The sequence below is a fragment of the Eptatretus burgeri genome, chromosome 8 (assembly GCF_056783735.1).
Source record: "Eptatretus burgeri isolate ZD-2024b chromosome 8, Ebu_testis_v1, whole genome shotgun sequence".
In the NCBI taxonomy this organism is placed as follows: Eukaryota; Metazoa; Chordata; class Myxini; order Myxiniformes; family Myxinidae; genus Eptatretus; species Eptatretus burgeri.
This window is the reverse complement of record NC_140968.1, coordinates 80,372,353-80,393,537: the sequence shown is the minus strand read 5'-3', so window position 1 is coordinate 80,393,537 and position 21,185 is coordinate 80,372,353. Positions and strand designations below refer to the sequence as shown.

The 21,185-nt window shown below is 41.6% G+C and overlaps 1 protein-coding gene across 3 annotated transcripts in view; it reads right to left on the bottom strand.

Annotated features, from left to right (window-relative positions):
• The window catches only part of LOC147022143 (fibronectin-like), a 332,507-nt gene that overhangs the window by 43,923 nt on the left and 267,399 nt on the right, over nucleotides 1-21,185 (bottom strand). For 2 of the 3 annotated variants that reach the window (XM_085892763.1, XM_085892764.1), the window contains 7 exons: nucleotides 20,705-20,818; nucleotides 18,497-18,652; nucleotides 14,608-14,835; nucleotides 14,228-14,418; nucleotides 13,815-13,902; nucleotides 8,034-8,213; nucleotides 7,834-7,923 (listed from right to left, as the gene is read on the bottom strand). In XM_085892763.1, coding sequence (XP_085748889.1) covers nucleotides 7,834-7,923; nucleotides 8,034-8,213; nucleotides 13,815-13,902; nucleotides 14,228-14,418; nucleotides 14,608-14,835; nucleotides 18,497-18,652; nucleotides 20,705-20,818 — 1,047 coding nt within the window. The remainder of the gene's footprint in view (nucleotides 1-7,833; nucleotides 7,924-8,033; nucleotides 8,214-13,814; nucleotides 13,903-14,227; nucleotides 14,419-14,607; nucleotides 14,836-18,496; nucleotides 18,653-20,704; nucleotides 20,819-21,185) is intronic. The other variant, XR_015061076.1, reaches the window with a different exon arrangement.

The window sequence follows — 21,185 nt, the reverse complement described above, 5'->3', positions numbered from 1 at the left end:
TACGGCCATGCACGTACGGACACGCACGTACGGCCACGCGAGAGCGAAGGAACGGCCTGTGTGGTTGTTTCTGGCACGCGGTTTGAGTTTTTTGCGGGGGGGGGTTTGCACGTACGGCCACGCATCTAAGGGCATGCACTAGTGTTCTAAATTCCTGCATTGGATTTCAGCTGAGAAAGCAATGGCAAACAACCCATTGTGTTGCTTGCCCAGAAAAAAAAACTTTGGCAATATAGGAATAGAAATTCTCAAATGACATCAGTTTCTGTGACTTTTGTTCGTTTGATCTTCTGCACACATTGCGCAACCTGTGAACTTAAAGCAAGTTCTCATTTATCTTCCTTCTTTTGTTACCTTTTATCATTTTTATCGAATTTACTAACACCAGTGCGTGTCCGTAGGTGCGTACCCGTACGTGCAAACAAAACAAACAAAAAAACTTTCAAACAGCGTGTCAGAAAGAACAACCACACAGGTCGTTCCTTCGTTCGCACATGCCCGTACGTGCGTGGCCGTAAGTGAAAAAAAAAAATTCAAACTGCGAGCCGGAAACGACAATCACAGGGTTCCTTCGCTCTCGCGTTCTCGCGACAACCACACTTCCACACACAGAGTTAATTAAAATCCAAATTAAAATCAAGTTTACCTCCCTCTTTGCTTGCCATGACATTCGCTGCCATGTAACCGGCACGGCCCGTGACATCATCATCGGCCAGCCGTGCACCGGCCTATGCAGCCACGCCAACGCAGCAACGTGTCATGTCATTGGTTGGTAAATAAATGGCCGCAGCAACGTGTCATGCCATTGGTTGGTAAATAAATGGCCATAACTTGGGAAGGACTTATCCAATTAATATCAAACCTTGAAAAGGCACATACTCAGGTCCCCAGCAATATACCTGGCAAGTTTCAATGAGATCGGACCAGTGGTTGTCGAGAAACAGCGGTCTCTCTCACACACACACACACACACACACACACACACACACACACACACACACACACACACACACACACACACACACACACACACACACACACACACACACACACACACACACACACGCACACACTGCTGGAATTATAGATAGATGGTGAGGTGAGCATACAGAGGCACAGGTTTGTTTTAATTGAGGATAATGACTGTAGTTGAGTCGCTGCGTTGTCATAATTTACATCAATCATAATACAAACGTTTCTTTTGCACAAATGAAATTGTAAAATTGGTGATATTATATTTATTTGTCATCTAAAAAGGTTCAAGTGGTCTGATGCTCTAAATGATCAAGGGTCCAAGCTATGTGAGCTGTCTGAAGGGTGTAAGGGGTCTAAATGGTGTTAAGGTGTGAGGGGTGTAAAGGTCTAAAGGTGGTTCTTGGGGTCAAAAGGTGTAAAGGGTGAAGGGATCTAAAGTGTTGAAAGGGTCTTAAAGGTAAAAGGGGTATTTTGGGTCTTCTGAGTCTTATCGGTCTTCGGGGTTATTGGATATTTTGGGTCCTCTGGATCTTTTGGATATTGGTCTTAAAGGGTCTTTCAAGGTCGAAGGGGTCTCAGCAGTCTAAAGGGTCAAAAGGTACATTCCAATAATAAATCATTATAGACGTATGTGTGTGCATACTGACGTTCAAACAGTACGTAATTAATAGACATATAGTCACATGGCTTCACGGAGGGACCGTGTTTTTCATTTTTACCTCACCTGGACTTTAGTCAGGTGAGCTTATGCGATTGAGTGGTGTTCGTAGGAGAGTGAGCGAGTCAGTGAATCAGTCCATAAACACTTCAGTCATTATCGCTTGAACCAAAAACACGATTTTGATGAAACTTGGACACAACCTTCATATCTGATGCCTAACGAAAGTGTACTGACCGCATCAAAATCTGCGCTCATTTAGGGGTGGAGGGGGAGGTGAAGTATTTTTTAGATTACAATAATCTGCGCTCATTCAGGAGTTCAGGGGTGGGGGGGGGGTGGTTGATCCCCAAAATAGGTATTTGCTCTCGTCTCCGACCGACACACACAATTTCGATGAAACTTCACCACAACCTTCATCACCCCTAATGTACCTAAGTTTGTTCATGGCATAAAAAAATTCAGGGTCCAGGTGAGCTCATGCGATCCAGCAGTATCCGTAGGTGAGTGAGTGAGTCAGTCAGTCCGTAAACACTTCAGTCATTGTCGCTTGAACAAAACACACAATTTGGATGAAACTTGGCCACGAGCTTCATATCTGATGCCTAACGAAGGTGTATTGACCACATCAAAATCTGCTCTCATTAATGGGGTCTATGGGTAGGAGGGGATTTGACCCCCCCCCCCCAATAGGTATTTGCTATCTCCTCCGAAACTACACACACAATTTCGATGAAACTTGACCACAACATTCTTCACCAGTGATGTACCTAAGTTTGCTCATGGCATCAAAAAATTCAGGGTCTAAGGAGGTCTGCAGGGGGTTTGAGTGACTCTTGCTTCTGATCCAGGTGAGCTTTAGGACAGGCTGTCCGATTTTCATGCATATGTATAGTGTATATATGTACTGTATATGTGTGTGTGTGTGTGTGTGTGTGTGTGTGTGTGTGTGTGTGTGTGTGTGTGTGTGTGTGTGTGTGTGTGTGTGTGTGTGTGTGTGTATATATATATATATATATATATATATATATATATATATATATATATATATATATATATACATATATACATACATACATACATACATATATATGCATGCGTGGATCGGCTCGATACACTTGCCTCATCACACGTCATTGCAGGGGCATAGACTTGTTTTAACTGAGGAAAATGACTGTTGGTGAGTTACTGCACTGTCATGATTTACACCAATTATAATGAAAACATTTATTTTGGACGAATGTATTTGTAATATTGGTGATAAATTTATTTGTAATCTAAAAAGGTCCAAGTGGTCCAAAGCTCTAAATTGTCAAGGTTTCAAGCTGTCTGATCTGTCTGAAGGGTGTAAGGGGTCTAAATAGTGTTATGGTCTAACTAAGGCCGAAGTCACATTTGCTCTACGGCGAGGATACGGCGGCCGTACGCCCTCTTAATTGACAGAAACGTGCAGCGGCCGCTGAGTTTCTGCGGTGGCCTCAGGGTGGCCCCTACGCCGTTTGGCTATATTTTACAGGTCGTAAGGTCGCCGTGGAATTATAACGCGGAGTTTTAACTTTTTTCATTTCTACGCTCGCCGTAGCAATTCGACAAGCCGAAAAAAAACTGGTAAAAAAAAATAATTAATTAACCCATTCGTTACCGTCCGTCTGGCCGCACGTTCACCTTGCAGGCACCTTGCGTCTGCCTTGAAAATTCTATGGCCGCCGCAGGGCCCCCTTAAGGTCACCGTGTGACATCAAATCAAAGACCGTATGGCAACCCCACGTTTTCGGTCTCCACAATTTCTAAGACCCAAGGCCTAAGTCACATTTGCTCTACGGCGAGGATACGGCGGCCGTACGCCCTCTGATTTGACAGAAATGTGCGGCGGCCGCAGAGTTTCTGAGGTGGCCTCAGGGTGGCCCTACACCGTATGGCTATATTTTACAGGTCGTAAGGTCGCCATGGAATTATAACGCGGAGTTATAACTTTTTTCATTGCTACGTTCGCCGTAGCAATTCAACAAGCCGAAAAAAAAACTGGTAAAAAAAATAAAAAAAATTAACCCATTCGTTACCGTCCGTCTGGCCGCACGTTCGCCTTCGGGCCCCCCTGCGGTCGCCTTGCGGGCACCTTTCGTCTGCCTTGAAAATGCAATGGCCGCCGCAGGAACGCCCTCAGGTCACCGTGCGACATCAAATCAAAGACTGTACGACAACCCCACGTTTTCGGTCTCCACAATTTATAAATACGCCGTGCAGCTCCCCAAAAAATAAAAACATATGTGACTGCTACATTGTGTGACCGTGGAAATACTGCGGCCGCCGTATAATTGCTAGTGGCCGTATATTTTGGAGACCCCACGGCCACAATGGCAAATGTGACTTAGGCCTAAATACGCCGTGTGGCTCCCTGAAAAAAAAAATGTGACTGCTACATTGTGTGACCGTGGAAATATTGAGGCCGCCGTATAATTGCTAGTGGCCGTACATTTTGGAGACCCCACGGCCGCCGTGGTAAATGTGACCTAGGCCTTAGGGAACTAAAGGGACTTAAGGGGTGTAAAGGTCTAAAGGTTCTTGGGGTTAAAGGATAGAAAGGGTCTAAAGGGAAAAGGGATCTAAAGGTGTCTAAAGTGTTGAAAGGTTCTTGAAGGTAAAAGGGGTCTTCAAGGTAAGGGGCTTTAGAGGTCTTCTTGGTCTTTTGGGTCCTCAGAGTATTTTGGTCCTTGGGATCTTATAGGTCCTCTGAATCTTTTGGGTCCACTGTGTCTTTTGGATCCTCAGGATTTTTGGGGATATTTTGGGTCCTCTGGGTATCTTGGGTCCCCAGAGTTTTTTGGGTCTACTGGATCTTTTTTTTTTGCATACACTGTTGAGGCTTGCATGAGTGCTAACACACAGAAACACACAACAAGGGGAGCAGGAGATATGAGGAGATCTGTGCAAGGGAGAGGGATGGGCCGTGGTGCGCAGGGTAAACAAGATGGACACCACAGAGACTTTCAGGTCCTTACACGACAGGGACTTTAAGGAAGGAAAGTGGGGAATTTGAAGGAGGTCGGTTTGGGGTGGATTAGTGGGGGTAGAAAATATCTTGGTTTTGGATGGAGGAAGATATGAGATGGTGGTGAACGGCTGTTTTTAAGACCTGGAGGGAAGAGTGGGATTGAAGAGAGTGTGGGAGTTTGTTCCAAAAGTGGGGAAAAAAGAGGAATGAAAGAGTGAATGTGAGCAGTGATTCTTGATTTTGGTAGTTTTACCAGATGGGGGTTGCTGGCAGACCTTTATCACCCTGTGGAAATATGGGGGGGGGGGGGATATATCTCAGACAGGGCACGGGTGTATCTTTTGGGTCTTCGGGGTATTTTGGGGCCATTTGGGTCTGTCTTTTGGGTCCCTGCGGTCTTTTGGGTTTTCGGGGTCCTCGAGGTCTTTTGAGTCCATGGAGTCTTTTGGGTTCTCAGCGGCTTTTGGGTTTGCAGGGTCTTTTGGGTCATCTGGTTCTTCGGGGTCTTTTTGGGTCTTCCTGGTCCTGTGTCTTTTGAGTCATCTGGGTCTTTTTGGTATGGGGTCCTCAAGGTCTTTTGAGTCCTTGGGGTCTTTTGGTTCCTAAGCAGCTTATGGATCTTTTGGGGTCTCAGTATCTTTTGGGTTTGCAGGGTCTTTTGGGTCATCTAGTTCTTTGGGGTATTTTGGGTCCTCCTGGTTCTCTGTGTCTTTTCACCTGTCATGATACTGAGGCGGAACAGACTCACGGAACAGCTAAATAATGGAGAATCGGCAATTAACTTAATTTGTATGAGGAAGAACAGAATTGTATTATAATGCCGACATGTCATTTTGGGAACCTGAAGCACGCAGGATCGTTCATGTTCTTCACGCTTGCTGTTAAGTGCAGAATCAAATGATTTCCTCATCAATAAAAAGCACAATTAATTCTTAGTTATCCTTGTATGCCAGAAGTGTGTGCATCTTTTGTGGTTACTCAATGAAATTGAAGTAAAATGCATATTCACTTGTCATTGCTGCATATGCTTTCATCTAGAAAGGGGAGAACGTTGTCCACGGTCTCACCTGTATTGTTTAAAAGGACAAGCTGATCGAGTACGGTGCTTCGAGCATCTCCCTGGAGAGCCTCCATGGTCAAAGATTACTTCTGTCTTTATGGCAGAAGTGACTGTTGCTTCTGGGGTTAGACCGTAGTAGTACAACTACAGACCTGTACGTAGTACAGCTTCGGGGGGAAGCACACCATTTTTGATTTTTTTTTTTTGTATACCTTGTTGAGGCTCGTATGAGAGCTAACACACAACGCACATCAAGGGGGACATGAGACAGGAGGGGAGGGAGTGGGAAGGACAAAATAGTGGGGAACAGAAACATTTGGAGATCTGTGGAAGGGAGAGGGATGGGACGGGGAACATGGGGAATAGAAAATGGACATTACAGGGACTTTCAGGAAGGAAAGCATGGAATTTGAAGGAGGTGGGCTTGGGTGGATTATCGGGGGTAGAAAAGATCGAGGATTTGGATGGGGGATGATAAGAGGTGGTGGTGAACAGCTGTTTTGAAGGCCTGGAGGGAAGAATGGGAATGAATAGAGTGAGGGAGTTTATTCCAAAGGCGGGGAAAAAGAGGAATGAAATAGTGAAGGTGAGCAGTGATTCGTGATTTTCGTAGTTTTACCAGAAGGGGGTTGTTGGCAGACCAAAATTAGAGATCAAATTAAAGCAGAGAACATCTGGGTCTTTATGGTCCAGGGTATTTTTGGTCACTGTCGTCTTTTGGCTCCTTGGAGACTTTGGATCATCTGGGTCCTCGGGAGCATATGGGTCTTCGAGGTCTTTGGGGTCTTTAAGAGTCTGCAACAGTCGAAGGGGTCTCAGCAGTCTAAAGCGTCAAAATGTACATTCCAATAATACGTAATTAATAGACGGATGTGTGTGAAGTCAGGGTGCAACTGACGTTCAGAGTACATAAATAATAGATGTACGTGCAGTCTGCAACTGAAGTTCAAACAGGACATAATTAATAGACATATAGTCACACAGCTTCACTGTAAAAGGAACATTCCAATAGTACGTAATTTATAGATGTTCGTGTGGTCTGCAAACAATGTTCAAACAGGACGTGATTAGTAGGCATATAGTCTTCACGGACTGATGAATGGCTTCACGGATGGATGGACCATGTTTTTCGGATATATATATATATATATATATATATATATATATATATATATATATATATATATATATATATATATATATATATATATATATATATATATATATATATATATATGTATATATATATATATATATATATATATATATATATATATATATATATATATATATATATATATATATATATATATATATATATATATATATATTGTAGTATATATATCTATATATATATATATATATATATATATATATATATATATATGTGTATATATATGTATATATATATATATATATATATATATATATATATATATATATATATATATATATATATATATATATATATATATATATATATATACTGTAGTATATGGATCGATGTAGATTATTGTGGTAAAAAGGTGAATTAAACCAAAATGGTCAATGTGGACAGCAGAATGATTGCCTGCTGCCCTTCAAAGGTCATAAAGTAGTATTCCCCCTACAACGCTTCAAAATAATGTCTGTGAAGATGGTATTTAGTGATAAAGTGCAAATGACACGATTTTTTAAAAAGGAATCATTCAACTCAACAGTAGGTTTGGCGTAGGTTTGTAACATGTGTTATAATGCTAAAGCTGTTGGAAGCACAAGCTTAAGGTTACCCATTGATTTCCCTCATCCTTTCTTTCTCTGTTTTTGAATCAACAGTGTCTGCAAACCTGTGTACTAGGGCCAAAAGTGGGTTTTCTGCTCAGCCGTTCATACAATTGGAACACAGATAGTGGGTCAATGGGGCCAGAGACAGGAGTGCACCCTTTCCAGAGAGAGTAAATTGGACCTCCACAACCACGTCACATTCCAAGTCATCACAACTGTACAAGAGGTCACGTGATTGTCTGCCTAAACCTTGGGGATTTTGTTCATTCTCGGTTGATATGCTGACATTTCATGCTTTTGATGTTCCTTGCTGGTTCGTTGGCACTGTATGTGTATCTGTGTTTGCACATAGGAAACTATGGAAGCATGAATGTGTTGGCTTACCAGTTGTGATGATCACAGGTGTAGGTATGCTGCGAGCAGCCCCTCTGACAGCACACAATGCAATACGATAAGTTACTCCAGGAAGTAGACCTAAAGAAGAAATACAAACACATTGACTTGTGTTCTAACTATAAAACAACAACAAAAAAGCCCTTTTTTAATATGCCATTAAGAAATGCACTGTATTATTACATGGCAACCTGTAATTTTGGCAGAGCGAAGTAGGGGACTAAAGAGGCGTGTGATTGGCTGGCCGTGGCTTCCAGACGGGGCGGCCGTGAGCAAGATGCCGGATAGCATGGTGCCACGTGATTGCCAAGCCAGGGTAACGGCGTCTGGCCCAATGCCTTGGACCCTCACCCGGCCTGGTGGAGGCAAGCCTAATTCGCATTGGGGAGAGTGGAAATAAAAACTTTAGGTGAAGAATAATGATCTTTACAATCATCTCATTAACCAGCTATGACACCACTGGTCAGAAGTTTTGGAACACCCTCATTTTTCCAGTTTTTACTGAAATTTTAGCAGTTTAATGTTTCAATGTACTCTGCAATTAAAGCAGAGAACAAATAAACAATTGCAGATAAAAAAGAAATCATGGAATCGTTTTGTTGAACAAAATTTAATCCAACTTTTTGACTCATCAAAGTAGCCAGCCACCTCTGGCAGATATAACAGCCAAACATACTCGTGGCATTCTTTCTACAATGGAAATAAAATATTGTTCGGAAAATTCTTCCCAACACTGTTGCAGAAGTTCCCACAAATGTGTTGCACTTGGAGGTTGCTTTGCTTTCAACCTTCTGTCCAGTTCATCCCAAACCAGCTTGATGGGGTTTAAGTCTGGAGTCCGTGCTGGCCATTCCATGATTTGAAGCCTACCGTCCTGTTCTTTTCTTCTAAGGTAGTTCTGACATAGCCTGGAAGTATGTTTTGGGTCGTTATCTTGCTGTAGAATGAACCCTTGACCAACTAGGCATACACCAGAGGGTATTGCATGGCACTGCAAAATGCTGTGGTAGCCCTTTTGGTTCAGAGTGCCAGTCACTCTGTGCAAGTCGCTGACTATGGATCCAGCAAAAGAGCCCCAGATCATCACACTTCCTCCTCAATGTTTGACAGTTGGTGTCACACACTGAGGAACCATCCTTTCGCCTACTCGACGGTGTACAAAAACCCTGCGTGATGAACCGAAGATTTCAAATTTAGATGAATCGGTCCATAAGACCTTCCAGTTTTCAGTGGTCCACTGGCGGTACTTCAAGGCCCAGGCAAGCCTCTTTTTCTCATTTTGCCATCTTAGCAATGGCTTTCTTACAGCCACTCGACCTGTCAAACCTGCAGCTCGAAGTCTTCTCTTTACAGTTGAAACTGAGACTTCCTTACTTCGACCAGTGTTACGCTTGTGCTTGAAGCTGCTGTCCTGTGAGCCGCCTGTCACATAAGCTGTTGACTCACAGAAACTTGTCTTCTGATTGTGTTATGGCTTTGGATCTGCCAGACCTCTTCCTGTCAGAGTTTCCTCCAGTTTCCAAGTGCCTTTTGATGATGTAGGAAAATGTACTCACTGACACCTTGGCTTCTTTGCAATTTCTCTAAAGGAAAGACCTACAATTTTTAGGGTTATAATGGTCTGTCTTCCTTTGTTAATTGTCTTTTTTGCCATTATGATAGCAATATACTACTTCCTGCAGTGCAATATTGTCCAAATAATGCTTCAGAGGGTGTAGCAACACAGTCTGTTCCAACACTGCTATTATACAGACAGAGGGTTTGTAACTAATCAACAAAAGTTGGGACACCTGTAGGAATTGTTTGCATCAACTTTCAAGGCTTAATTTACTTCCATTGCTGCAAAACAGCTGCAGTTGCTCACCCATTACTTGTTCTCTGAAGAGGGCCTTTTTTAACAACTCTGAAATCTGCATTATTTTTCAATTTTTGGTAACCTAAGCTTTTGTTTTTTAACCTCTGGCAGTTTGCTGCTTTGCTTTGTACCATTTCAGGTTATTCACTGGACTTGAACTGCTTAAATTTCAGTAAAAACTGCAAAAATGGGGGTGTTCTAAAACTGCCGACCGGTAGTGTATACAGGCAGTGAATTACATCAAAACCTTACATCAACAACCAGTTTATAAAAAAAAAATATCCTGTCGAATGGCACTTTCAAAGCTTTCAGACATTTTCAACAAGAGTATAAAATATTTATGCAATAATAACTACAAAAATTTCCATTCTACAAGGTTTTGAAGGAAATTGAAAAAACGTAGTACAGCTGACAAAGAAATGACAATAAGGAAAACAAGTCTGGAGACTGCGATGGTTCACGAGCTATGTACACGGTTCGCCTTTTTTATTTTTTGACCTTCGAGGGGACGCCACGGGCAAACTGGCGGGAATCTGGAAAAACGTAAATGATGAAAGTTGTAGTACCCGAAGAGCACTACTTGCATACCAAGTTTCATTCGAAACAGTTGAAAACCCGAGGAGCTCAATTGACCAATTTATTGATTTTTTGACATTTTCTAAGTTTGTGGCCTTGACCTTGGGACAAAAATGAAAAATCGAGCTCCGTTGGGCTATGCAGGTGCCATTGAGCTAACCAAATACCAAAACCCCTGCCAGATTCAACAAACCCCCTCGGAGAAGATGTAACTTTAAACCGGCTACCCCCTAAAAACACGTTTTTTGGGCGTGGCTCCACCCATAATGGGCGCAGCACGCCCATTCTCCGGAAAACACAACTAGATCATGATGCAAACCTCGCACCCTAATTTTATCAAGATCGGATCAAAACCCACGGAGCTATGCTCGGGACGGACAGACAGACAGACAGACACACACCCATAACGAATATAAAGGTCACTTACTGACTCATGAACCAATAGTTCAGTGGGAAAATTGTAATATGGCTTTGTTGAGAAACAAGTTTTGTTTCTCTGGAGGGACAGGCAAGAGCATTTGCAATTGGACTACAAACTGTCAAAAATAAAGTCAATAACTGAAGTTGCACAGGCAAGCTTTGTGGAGGGCATGTTGAAAAGTAAAACCTCTTATTCTTTCTTTCAAAAACAGGTATAAAAAATCCAAAAAAGATATTCAAATGAAACATAGACAGATACTAACACTGGAGATAATTATATAGAACACCTTACCCCACGTTGTCTTGAAAAATAAAGACACGGGAAGGGTCTGCGAGGAGCAAACTTGATTAGTCGTGACTCATTACAGATTAATATGAATCCTATATATGTGATTGGGAAATGTTAAGGTGTTCTTTGAAAGGCAACTCAAATTATACAATTAACTAATGAAATGAATGAGATGTATTGGGAGAAAAGGTTATGTGTGCAGCCAACTGTGCATCATTGGCATCAAGGCATCGAGATGCATCAAGTCAACAGCACTTTGAAGATGACTTGTGTTGAGGCTTCAGGGGCTGATCAACATAAGAATTACACTGTGACGTTAATGTCAAATCAGCTGGGTGAAAAATTTGTTATGGAAAACAATGCTCTGAACCAATGGTGAAGATTTGGTCAATCTTTAAATCCAGACATTATGTTACCTTGCTAAGAGATTGACCTTGCATGGTTGCCATAAAAGGTAAAGTGATGAGCGTTTGGGAGAAGCGACATGGAGGAGATATTGGAGATGAACCAGAGATCGAGCTCAAGCAGCATATGGAGGGGCGGAGTTCTGAGATGTTCATGTTTCCAAGCAAGGGCCAAACTGACGGGGCATAGCGGAGTCAGGCTGCGACGGCATTGTGAGCTTCGTATCATTGGGCACATGGTGACTACAGACCTGCACATTGATCTGGTGCACCTTGCTGATTTTTGGATCCACTCCTGCTGGCAGATCGGTTGTGCTCACGAAGAGCCAACACAATACTCGGGGTGCGAGACACCTCATGCCGACAGCTTCTCTGGGCAACAGCAGACCAAGGTCATTCCCTCCTCTCCACGCCTTCTCACGGTACGGCGGGAGACGGGGTGAGATTCCACACTGTGTGATTATTTCAGTGGGGCTCATACCACTCCACACACAAGGCTGACTGTTCATTTGCATATTCACTTGTCCACAAGGCAAGGTTCATCTGTAGGTTCATCTGCATGCTTGTTTCGATACGGCAAAAGGTTTAATTGCACGACTGGACACTGCAAGATTCTAACGTTGATTCATGGCATGAATCCTGTTAAAGGGAGTGTCGTAAAATGTGAGTGTAAAGTTGCCTTTCTCAATTGACTGAAAAGTTTAAAGTGATCATTTTAATTTTCTGCCACGTGACCCTTCGTGTACTTGTGGAGCACTCGCTCTGAGACACGGAGGCCGCATGTAACACTCGTGACGATGTAAAATGTCATATTTTGTCCAAGCACTGCAAAACGGAAGTTTTTCAAAAGTGCTAAAAGGCGATTGGTGTTCTACCATGTTCAAGTTTATAATAAAATTGAAATAAAATTAAGATTTCAAAGGCTGTAGAAAAAAAATATTTCCAGAAGTTTAGGTCCGTTGATGCAGCTTCCTTTACATCACCTTATTTAACATGTTACGTTAGATCTTCACACCTGTTGTTTGTGTACTTTATGATGTCTTTAAAAAGAGTAAGTTTCTTGTTTGGAATCATTTTCAATTTTTGTTTGACAGCCAGACACGCAGACAGAGTAAAAAAAAAAATCTCACTCATCTCTGCACATGCACGATCGGGACGAATTAACAGCCAAAGTGCGGTAAAAGGAGAAACTTGTCTTCGTATTCAAGTTCCAATTCATGTTCAAAATATAACATTCCATTTAAATAAGTTGTTCCTTGATCATAAACAAAAGTTTGTGGACAGGACAGACAGACAAAGTGAAGCAATTACTTCACCCCACTTTTCGCTTCGAGTGTGCAGGGTAATCAATCTTTATTCTACCAGCGTGTGTATTAATTTCTCAACATAATCGACACTGCGGTCCACACATTTCTGCAAATGTTCAAGTAGTTTTTTGGTGACGGCGCAAGAGGACTGTGCATCTTACTGACTTAACCAACACTTCACAGCAGTCTTGATATCATCGTTTGAAGAGAAATGTTCTCCACGACCGTGTTCCTCAACTTTGAGTAAAATATGAAAATCTGACGGAGCCCAGTTGGGGCTGGTGATCCTTTGTGCTGGTACTCCATTGATCCTCTTTTACTCTCAGGATCATCATAGTGTGCCCAACTATCATCTGCAGTCATCTCATCTCCAGTCAGTCAACCCAACTCTTATCTCCCAAGCTTCATGCTTCACAACACTGCCAATGTCGCACTGCCCTCTGCCATCTTGATAAACGTAGCACTGAGATATCGAGTATGAAAATCATGCAACTTCGCACCCAGTGGCAAGAAGAACTAATGTGCAGACCGTGCTTTAGTGGGGCAACTTAGCATAACAATTGTGCATTTTGTGAGGAAAGCATCAAATTTGGAACACTAGTAGCCTATCATATTATGAACAGATTTGGATACTGGGCCATCTCAAAATTTTTGATGGCAGTGGAAAAGAGCTGCCACAGCCATCAGTGGCTGAATTTGAGATGGCCCAATATCCAAATCTGTTCATAATATGATAGGCTACTAGTGTGCCAAATTTGGTGCTTTCCTCACAAAATGCACAATTGTTATGCTATATTTGGCTAAGTTGCCCCACTACTTTGTTTCATTCAAATATCTTTACCTGTTTTGGAGAAAAATAATGGGAGTTATTGCTTTTCAACATGCCCTCGTGTTTATAGTTTGGGGTCGAATCATAGATTTTATCCCCACAGATGACCAACTTGAATTTTAAAAAGTAACTGCATTCATGAAATCATTTTAAACTCAATCATGATCAATTTCACAAATGCATCACCTCACTCTCAGCCTAAATAGCGTATAGGTTTAAACCTATATATTTTAATGTCGACTGCAGTCCACGCTATTTGGAATTGCCAATATAATGTAGTAAATGCACTCACTGGGCAATGTTTTCTTGATGCCATAGAGAGGCTTGCTCGCCATTGAATTGGTAATGGCATATACGATAACCTCGTACTCGGTATCAGCCTGCAGTGCACAACACACAGTTAGGAAGTACCCTTGGCAGATACATCAGGTGCTCGCCTTCCTTGTAAGAGAGTTTGTGTTATTCATACAAGCAGGATGCACATTCGAGTTTACGATATAGTTATCATGCATAGGACAAGTATTCCATTTAATACTTCCATGAGTTGATTGCAGGTAACAAGACAGCTTGTTTAAAACCATTTACAAAGGGTAGTAGTTTCATTTTTATTTTATGACCATAACGTTCACTGATTGTAATGTAACATTATCCAAGCACTATTGTTGATGATGAAAGGTGGATTTTCTTTATCGTCGGCAGGCATACCAAGAGTCCTGATAGAGTTGTTGATGTGACCTCTGGGCCCTGACTGCGCTCCATTGTGGGCCCCGATCGTTGTTGTGGGCTTAGTAGGACACGATACCCTTGAAGCCGCACATCATGTGGTCTGCGCCACATTACCGTTAGTGCGTGTGATCCCACAAAAGGAAAAGCAAGATCGGTAGGTTCTGGAATCGCTGGTACAGCAATAAAGATTGTGAGTGCAAGGTCATGAGATATTATAAATATTTGCTAGGTGTTTACAGAGTATTTATTTATGGTGTTGCGCTCTTCGTTTAGTAAGTGTTTTTGGTTTTATTTCAAACTAAGTGGTCTGTAGAAAAAGCAGTAATTTCTGGCCTGGTGTGAAAAAGGGAGAATCATACCTGTAGTCTGGCGGACAGTTGCAGGAACGCTTGTCTGTTCATTGTGGAGAGCAAAGACACGGATGGTGTACTCAACACCTGGCATGAGCCCCGTCACATTCACGCCTTTCCCTGTCGATGAGGTCTCGGGAAGGAAGTCATGGCTGGCCCACTGCGTGCTTGCTGTCTGCTTCAATCTGGTGTTCCTATTGAGGACATCTTGAGGTTTGTCTTCATAAGGAGATTCTTCTGCAGAAGATAGCAATGTCACAAACTGATGTTCATCAGCCTTACTTTTATTGCTTGGTGACAACCCTCCCTCCCTTCATCTACAGCCTTTTTGGCTGCTGGTTGCATCATTGGTTTGGGGCACAGCTATGCAGCTGATGCAGTGCCTCGATTTCCAGTGCACTGGTACTCATTATTTCACTGACCTTGGAAGGATGGCAGGCCGAGTCAACCCCCTGGTGTTAATTCAGCGGCCAACCGGGTTCAAACTCAGGAGTCTAGAATCCCAAGCCACCACCCTAACCACTAAGCTAACGCCAGGCTTCAACACAACCCAATAGTAGCCTAAAAAGATGGATTTGATTCCATTCCATTCCGTTCCGTTCTGGTGTATGGCAGCTTTGGCTGCCAGGTAGCTATCATTTCTTGGAGCACAGCTATGTCACTGATGCTGTGCCCCTCTACCAGTAAACTGGTACTCATTTAGCCAACCTCAAGGATGACAGACTGAGTCGACCCCACCTGGTGTTAATTCAGCAGCCAACAGGGCTCAAACTCAGGACCCTAGGATCCCAAGCCAGCCACCCTAACTATAACATCCCAAGCCAGCCACCAGGCTTAAAGGATGGGTGGATCAGTTTGAGGCTACAGGATTTGTCGTGAAGAGGAAATCTGCTGGAAGTCCAAGAAAGTCAAATGAAAGGGTGAATGTTGTTATGGAGGCATTTATCACCCAGTCTTAAAAAGTCAATTCAGAGAACATCACTTGAGTTAAACATTCTGAAAAGCTCTGTTCATGATATCCTTCATAAGGAATTTAGGTTTTAATGTCATAAAATGCAAACAGTTCATAAACTTTTGGAAGAGGATTATGAAATGAGAGTAAATGTTTGTCAAGGGTTAATTAAACGGATAGAATGGGACAAACATTTTTTTAAAAATCAAACCTCATTTTATTGACGAGACTACATTTCACATATCAGGCAAAGTTAATCTTCACAATTGCAGGATATGGGGAGAAGAAAATCCACATGAATTGGATGAACATCAAAGGGATTCGTCAAAAGTAAATGTCTTGTATGTCATGTCATGTGTACCATGGTGTACCATGTTACGTTCCCACATCTCGGGACCCTATTTCTTTGGTGAACGCACTGTCACCAGCAATCCTTACCTCAACATGCTCTGAGAGTTCTTTATTCCGCAACTCCAAGAAAATCCCAGCGTCTTACAAAGAACTATCTTTCAACAGGATGGAGCACCACCTCACTTTACTCGAATTGTTAAAGTGTTTTTCAATCAAACTTTACCAGACCGTTGGATTGGTCGAAGAGGACCCATGAAATGGTCCGTTCCTTCACCCAACTTAACACTTTTAGATTGTTAGCTTTGGGTTGTTTTTAAAGTAAAGTCCACACGAGCAAACCAAGGAACCATGAAGAACTTAAACGTCATATTACACTGGGCTGCATTTGAAATATTTCTTTCAGAGGTCTCGGTTTTCTCAACGGTTCCTATATGTTTTTTGCATGCTGACTTCAGAAATGTATCTAATTTCACTCAATCCGGTCAAGTTTTTATGCTATCTCAATTTTAAGGAAAAAAAAATCAAAATTTTTGTTTTTTTAATTAGCATTTTTTTTATTCAAAATCAGACTTACATTGACAGAAAATGTACAAACTATAGGGTAATTCCAGCATAACGGACGTAACATTGAGACAAAAATTGCATCACTAATGTTGAAATTTTGAAAAGGTTGGCCATATTACAGAGACTTTCTTTATTACATATCGTAATTAGTCTCTATGGCTTTCTGATATTGGTACAAACCCCACTGTGTAGTCTATTACCAAAGCAAAAATCAACATTTAAGAGGCGTAACGGACGTAACATCGAAATGGACACAACTAAAACTGGCCATAGCACAATTCTTAAATCCTGCGAAATAACGAATTTGTGGTATACCTTTCATTCACGGTAAGCAAACTAAGCATTCGTAGCATACTTTCTATATTCCAACGATACGATCTCTCTGTTGTTTGTTAAAATATTTTGAAAAGTTCACTGCAACGGACGTAACATTTTCGACAAAATGATAACAGACAGAATGACTTACCGTTGGAAGACGTTGAGGCAGTTCTTTCAAGATGGCCGCCAAATCACGTGACATCATCCACGGAGTAAATGTCGCATAAATTATGAAAATTCAGACCCAACTAAACACCGTCCAATAGAAATCCTTTTGAAAAATACATTTTCAAATTTTATGCTTCATGTCCATTATTACGTGGAATTACCCTATACATATAATGACACACGAGTACACTTAATGTGGAAGAAAGTGCCTTCTCAATTACTTTCGTTTCAATTTCAGAAAAATATAGATAAATCGTTGTTTCTGGCAACACCCAACTTCAGTCGCTCCAGCCGTCACTGTTTTCCTTCGTCTTTTTAATGTTGAATTTCACATTAACGGTACTTGTGCGTCATTTTATATATAGTTTGTACATTTTCTGTCAATGTAAATCTGATTTTGAATTTAAAAAATGCTAATTAAAAAAACAAAAATTTTGATTATTTTTTTTTCCTTGACCTGATTGAGGTCAAACTCAGGAGTTGACCTGATTGAAAAAAAAACTTGACCTGATTGAGCGAAATGAGATACATTTCTAAATTCAGCATGCAAAAACATATAGGGGCCGTTGAGAAAAGCTAGACCTCTGAAATGATGCAGACCAGTGTTATTGATGCTGTGTCGTCCATCCCGACATCTGTGATGGAAAATGTTTTCTCAGAATTTGAACACCGAACTAGATTGATTACAGCGAATGATTGACGGCATGTAGAAGTTTATTAATAATTCGAAAATATCTAAACAATGCCATAAAAATTAAATAAACTAAAACTTACACGTCTTCATATCTAATTTATGTCAGTACCTCAAATAACAATAAGACTATTCAACATACTTTATGGTATATCAATTTTCGGACACCCTGTAGTTGGTGGTTATATAATAATCATATGCCTCACATAGGTCTACGAAAGACAACAGACAGGTTCTAAGTTCTGTTCATTATATTTTTCTTGAATCTGTCTGGCTGCAAACTATCTGGATCAGTGGTCCCACACACAGCTCTAAATCCTGTGGATCAGGAAGTATCTGTTTTGGTTAAACACACAAACGCATGCTTTCATTAAGGATTTCAACCCTTTCTTCCCAGAACATCTCCAGACAGTAGTTCCATGACCTAGGTCATGGGTCCACACCAGTATGCCCATGACCTCAGCGATGTCCAAACAGTCAGTAATTCTGGCAAGAAGCCAATCAACATAAACATAGATGCATAATGGTGCACATGACGTGACATGCACACTATGTCTATCTCTCCGTTACTTGGAAGATCATCTTGCTAAACCACGACTATTAAATCCTTACACACAGTCTGTAGAACCCCCAAAAATGCAAACGGGACAAACGTTTTCCCATGCACGATAATAATCATTGGTGAGATCAACATTTATGTAATTGCATCAAATGCAAAGAAGTCACGTGAATGTGAGTAAAATGATCGGCAATGAGAGATGAACTTAAAATTATGATTGAAATAATCATCTCTCTTATTATTGAGTGATAATTATAATAGTACAGCAGTGTACGTGGAAATAAACGGAACATACCGACATGAATATTGGGATGAAACCAGGTCATTGCTTGCTCTGGACTCTCGTAGGCAAGTTGGTAGGCCGTGACCAGGCCAAGTGGCGGATCCCAGTGCACTTGGATCCAAGTCGTGCCTGACTCCAGCACTTCCAGCAGACGAGGTGCATCCATTTCTGGAATTCAGAATGAGTAACAAGTTGTTGGTCTTCACCACAAGCACAAGCATGTACAACAGATGACATCTGATTGTAACAATTTATGTTGCTGCATCGCATGTTTCACTGGAGTTTCGGACTTGAGTTTCAACATTATTATTAACTATCAAATACCACCCGTCGCTTCGCTGATGGTAATACGAAGGGGGAGGAGGGTGACAAAGAGGTGGGGGGGCAAGAGAATGGTGGGGGAAAGAGAGAGAGAGAGAGAGATCAAAGTTTGGTTCCACTCAGTTTCATGGTTTTAGAGCTATGGAGCAAACACACTGATGGACCAACACACACTGACATTTATGATTATAGATTAGCTTTTAACACGCTATGTTTATACAGTATTACAGTATTTTATGAATACTGTATATTATTTAAATGTTCTTGATGTCCGAGCTAACACCATGAAGTGATTTTGCAAGGATTAATGCTATAATAAATCCCCCGCGATGAAGCCGAGTCTCTGGGCCTATCTTTTTAACATAGCAGTCAGTTTGGCGGTCTCCCTGTCTTTTACCACCTCCCTTATGGTCTCGTGCCATCTGGCTTTTCTTTGCTCTGTCCCCCCCTCCCCCACATCCCCTCCTCCACCAGGTTTCTGCAGGTCACGTGCAGCCTCCTAGTCCTCTCCTTCCGGTGAATGCAGAAATCCAAACTCACTGATCACCTCCACTCATTTGTCCCCCCCCCCCACCTCCAGAACCAATTTCCTCCATCTCTTCAATGTCATCCTTCCATCCACGGCTTCAATACGGCTGTTCATCACCATCTTAGGTCATCCATTCAAATCCACAATCATGATCTTTTATTCCCCACGTTAACACCCCCCCACCCAAGCCCACCTCTTTCCGGGTTTCCAGTTTTCCCTTCCTTTTCAGTAATTGAGAGTTTCTAGCTGGATCCATCTTGTTCACCGCCTGTGTCCTCCCCTTGCCCTGATTCTACCCCACATCCTTTATTTCTCCAAGAATTTCTCCAGTTTATCCCTCAACCCAGCTTTTGGTGTGTCAATTTATACTATTCTTTTTGTTCTGTTATGTCCTGATCCATTCTTTGTTGGAGCTCCTCCATGAACCTCGACACTGCATACAAAAAAAATCAACTTGCAATATAAACGATGAAGGAAGCTGATTTAATTTGATTATTATTAGCCCGCTGGACTTCGTCCGAAACGGGGGCGAATGGATTTGGTCTCTATTTTCGTGTCTGTGCGTGTGTGCGTCCGCAACCATATCTCGGACATGTATGGACCGATTTTATCCGTACTTGGCACAAAGACAACCCATGATGGTATACACATGTGCGTCATGTTATTTTTTTTGACATCAGATCTAAGATGGCAACTGGTGGCCATTTTAGTTGTAAAAAAAAAAACGTGATGTTGAATGCACCTTCAACCATTTCTCGGACATGCATTTACTGATGTTGTTCAAACTTGGTAGACAGATAAGGAATGATGGCTTACAGATGCACGTCATTTTTTTTTTCAAGATCAGATCCAAGAAGGGTGACTGGCGGCTATTTTGTGCCCTAAATGTGTCCCCAACCATTTTTTCGACATGCATGGTCTGATTTTGTTCAAACATGGCACAAGCACAGCACACAATGGCATACACGTGCACCTAACTTTATTTATCGATCTGATCAAACATGGACGACTGTTAGACTGGTGATCATTTTAGTTATACCTATATATGGGCTTGCCCTATAACTCCACAGACATTTTATGTCATTTTTACCTGTTCACATTGGGGATGTGTTTCAGCAAACAGCACACGAGGCACATTTGGTCATTTGGATAGTTATTGGTTTGTGGCAAAAACAATCTATTGCCTCCAAAATGTACATAATGATACAAATTTGTAAAACCATTCACTGTTCTCAAAATACCTCTTGGAGATCCATAGGATTTGATCAAACGGATGGATTTATTTAGCACGAGCTCAAGGAAGAATGACTCCTAAGAAAAATCAAGTCAAAGCAGGGGGAAATGACTTTGTGAGATGCAATCGTACATACGAGTGTGGAAGGTAATGGTAGCCGGCTCGCCTCGCTGCTCTCCTCCCATAGCTATGACGGAGACCACGTATTCCTCTGCAGGCCTCAGGTCACCCAGGGTGACATCAGTCTGCCCTGCAATACAGCCAAAAAAGTGGGATCTCTTAACATCCACCACCTAATGTGAGCAGACAGGACATCCAGCTTGATGTCCTTCTGATGAACGACACATTTTGGGATGGGATGCAATTCCATGCCCATGAAGCTCCAATCCAAAGGTTTCTAGTCAGATCGGGAATCAAAGTCAGACGAGACAGCTCAAAGGTACATGCACTAATTTTGCATATATATATATATATATATATATATATATATATATATATATATATATATATATATATATACACATATATATATATATATATATATATATATATATATATATATATATATATATATATATATATATATACCCACACACGTTACCATGTCTTTGGTGGGA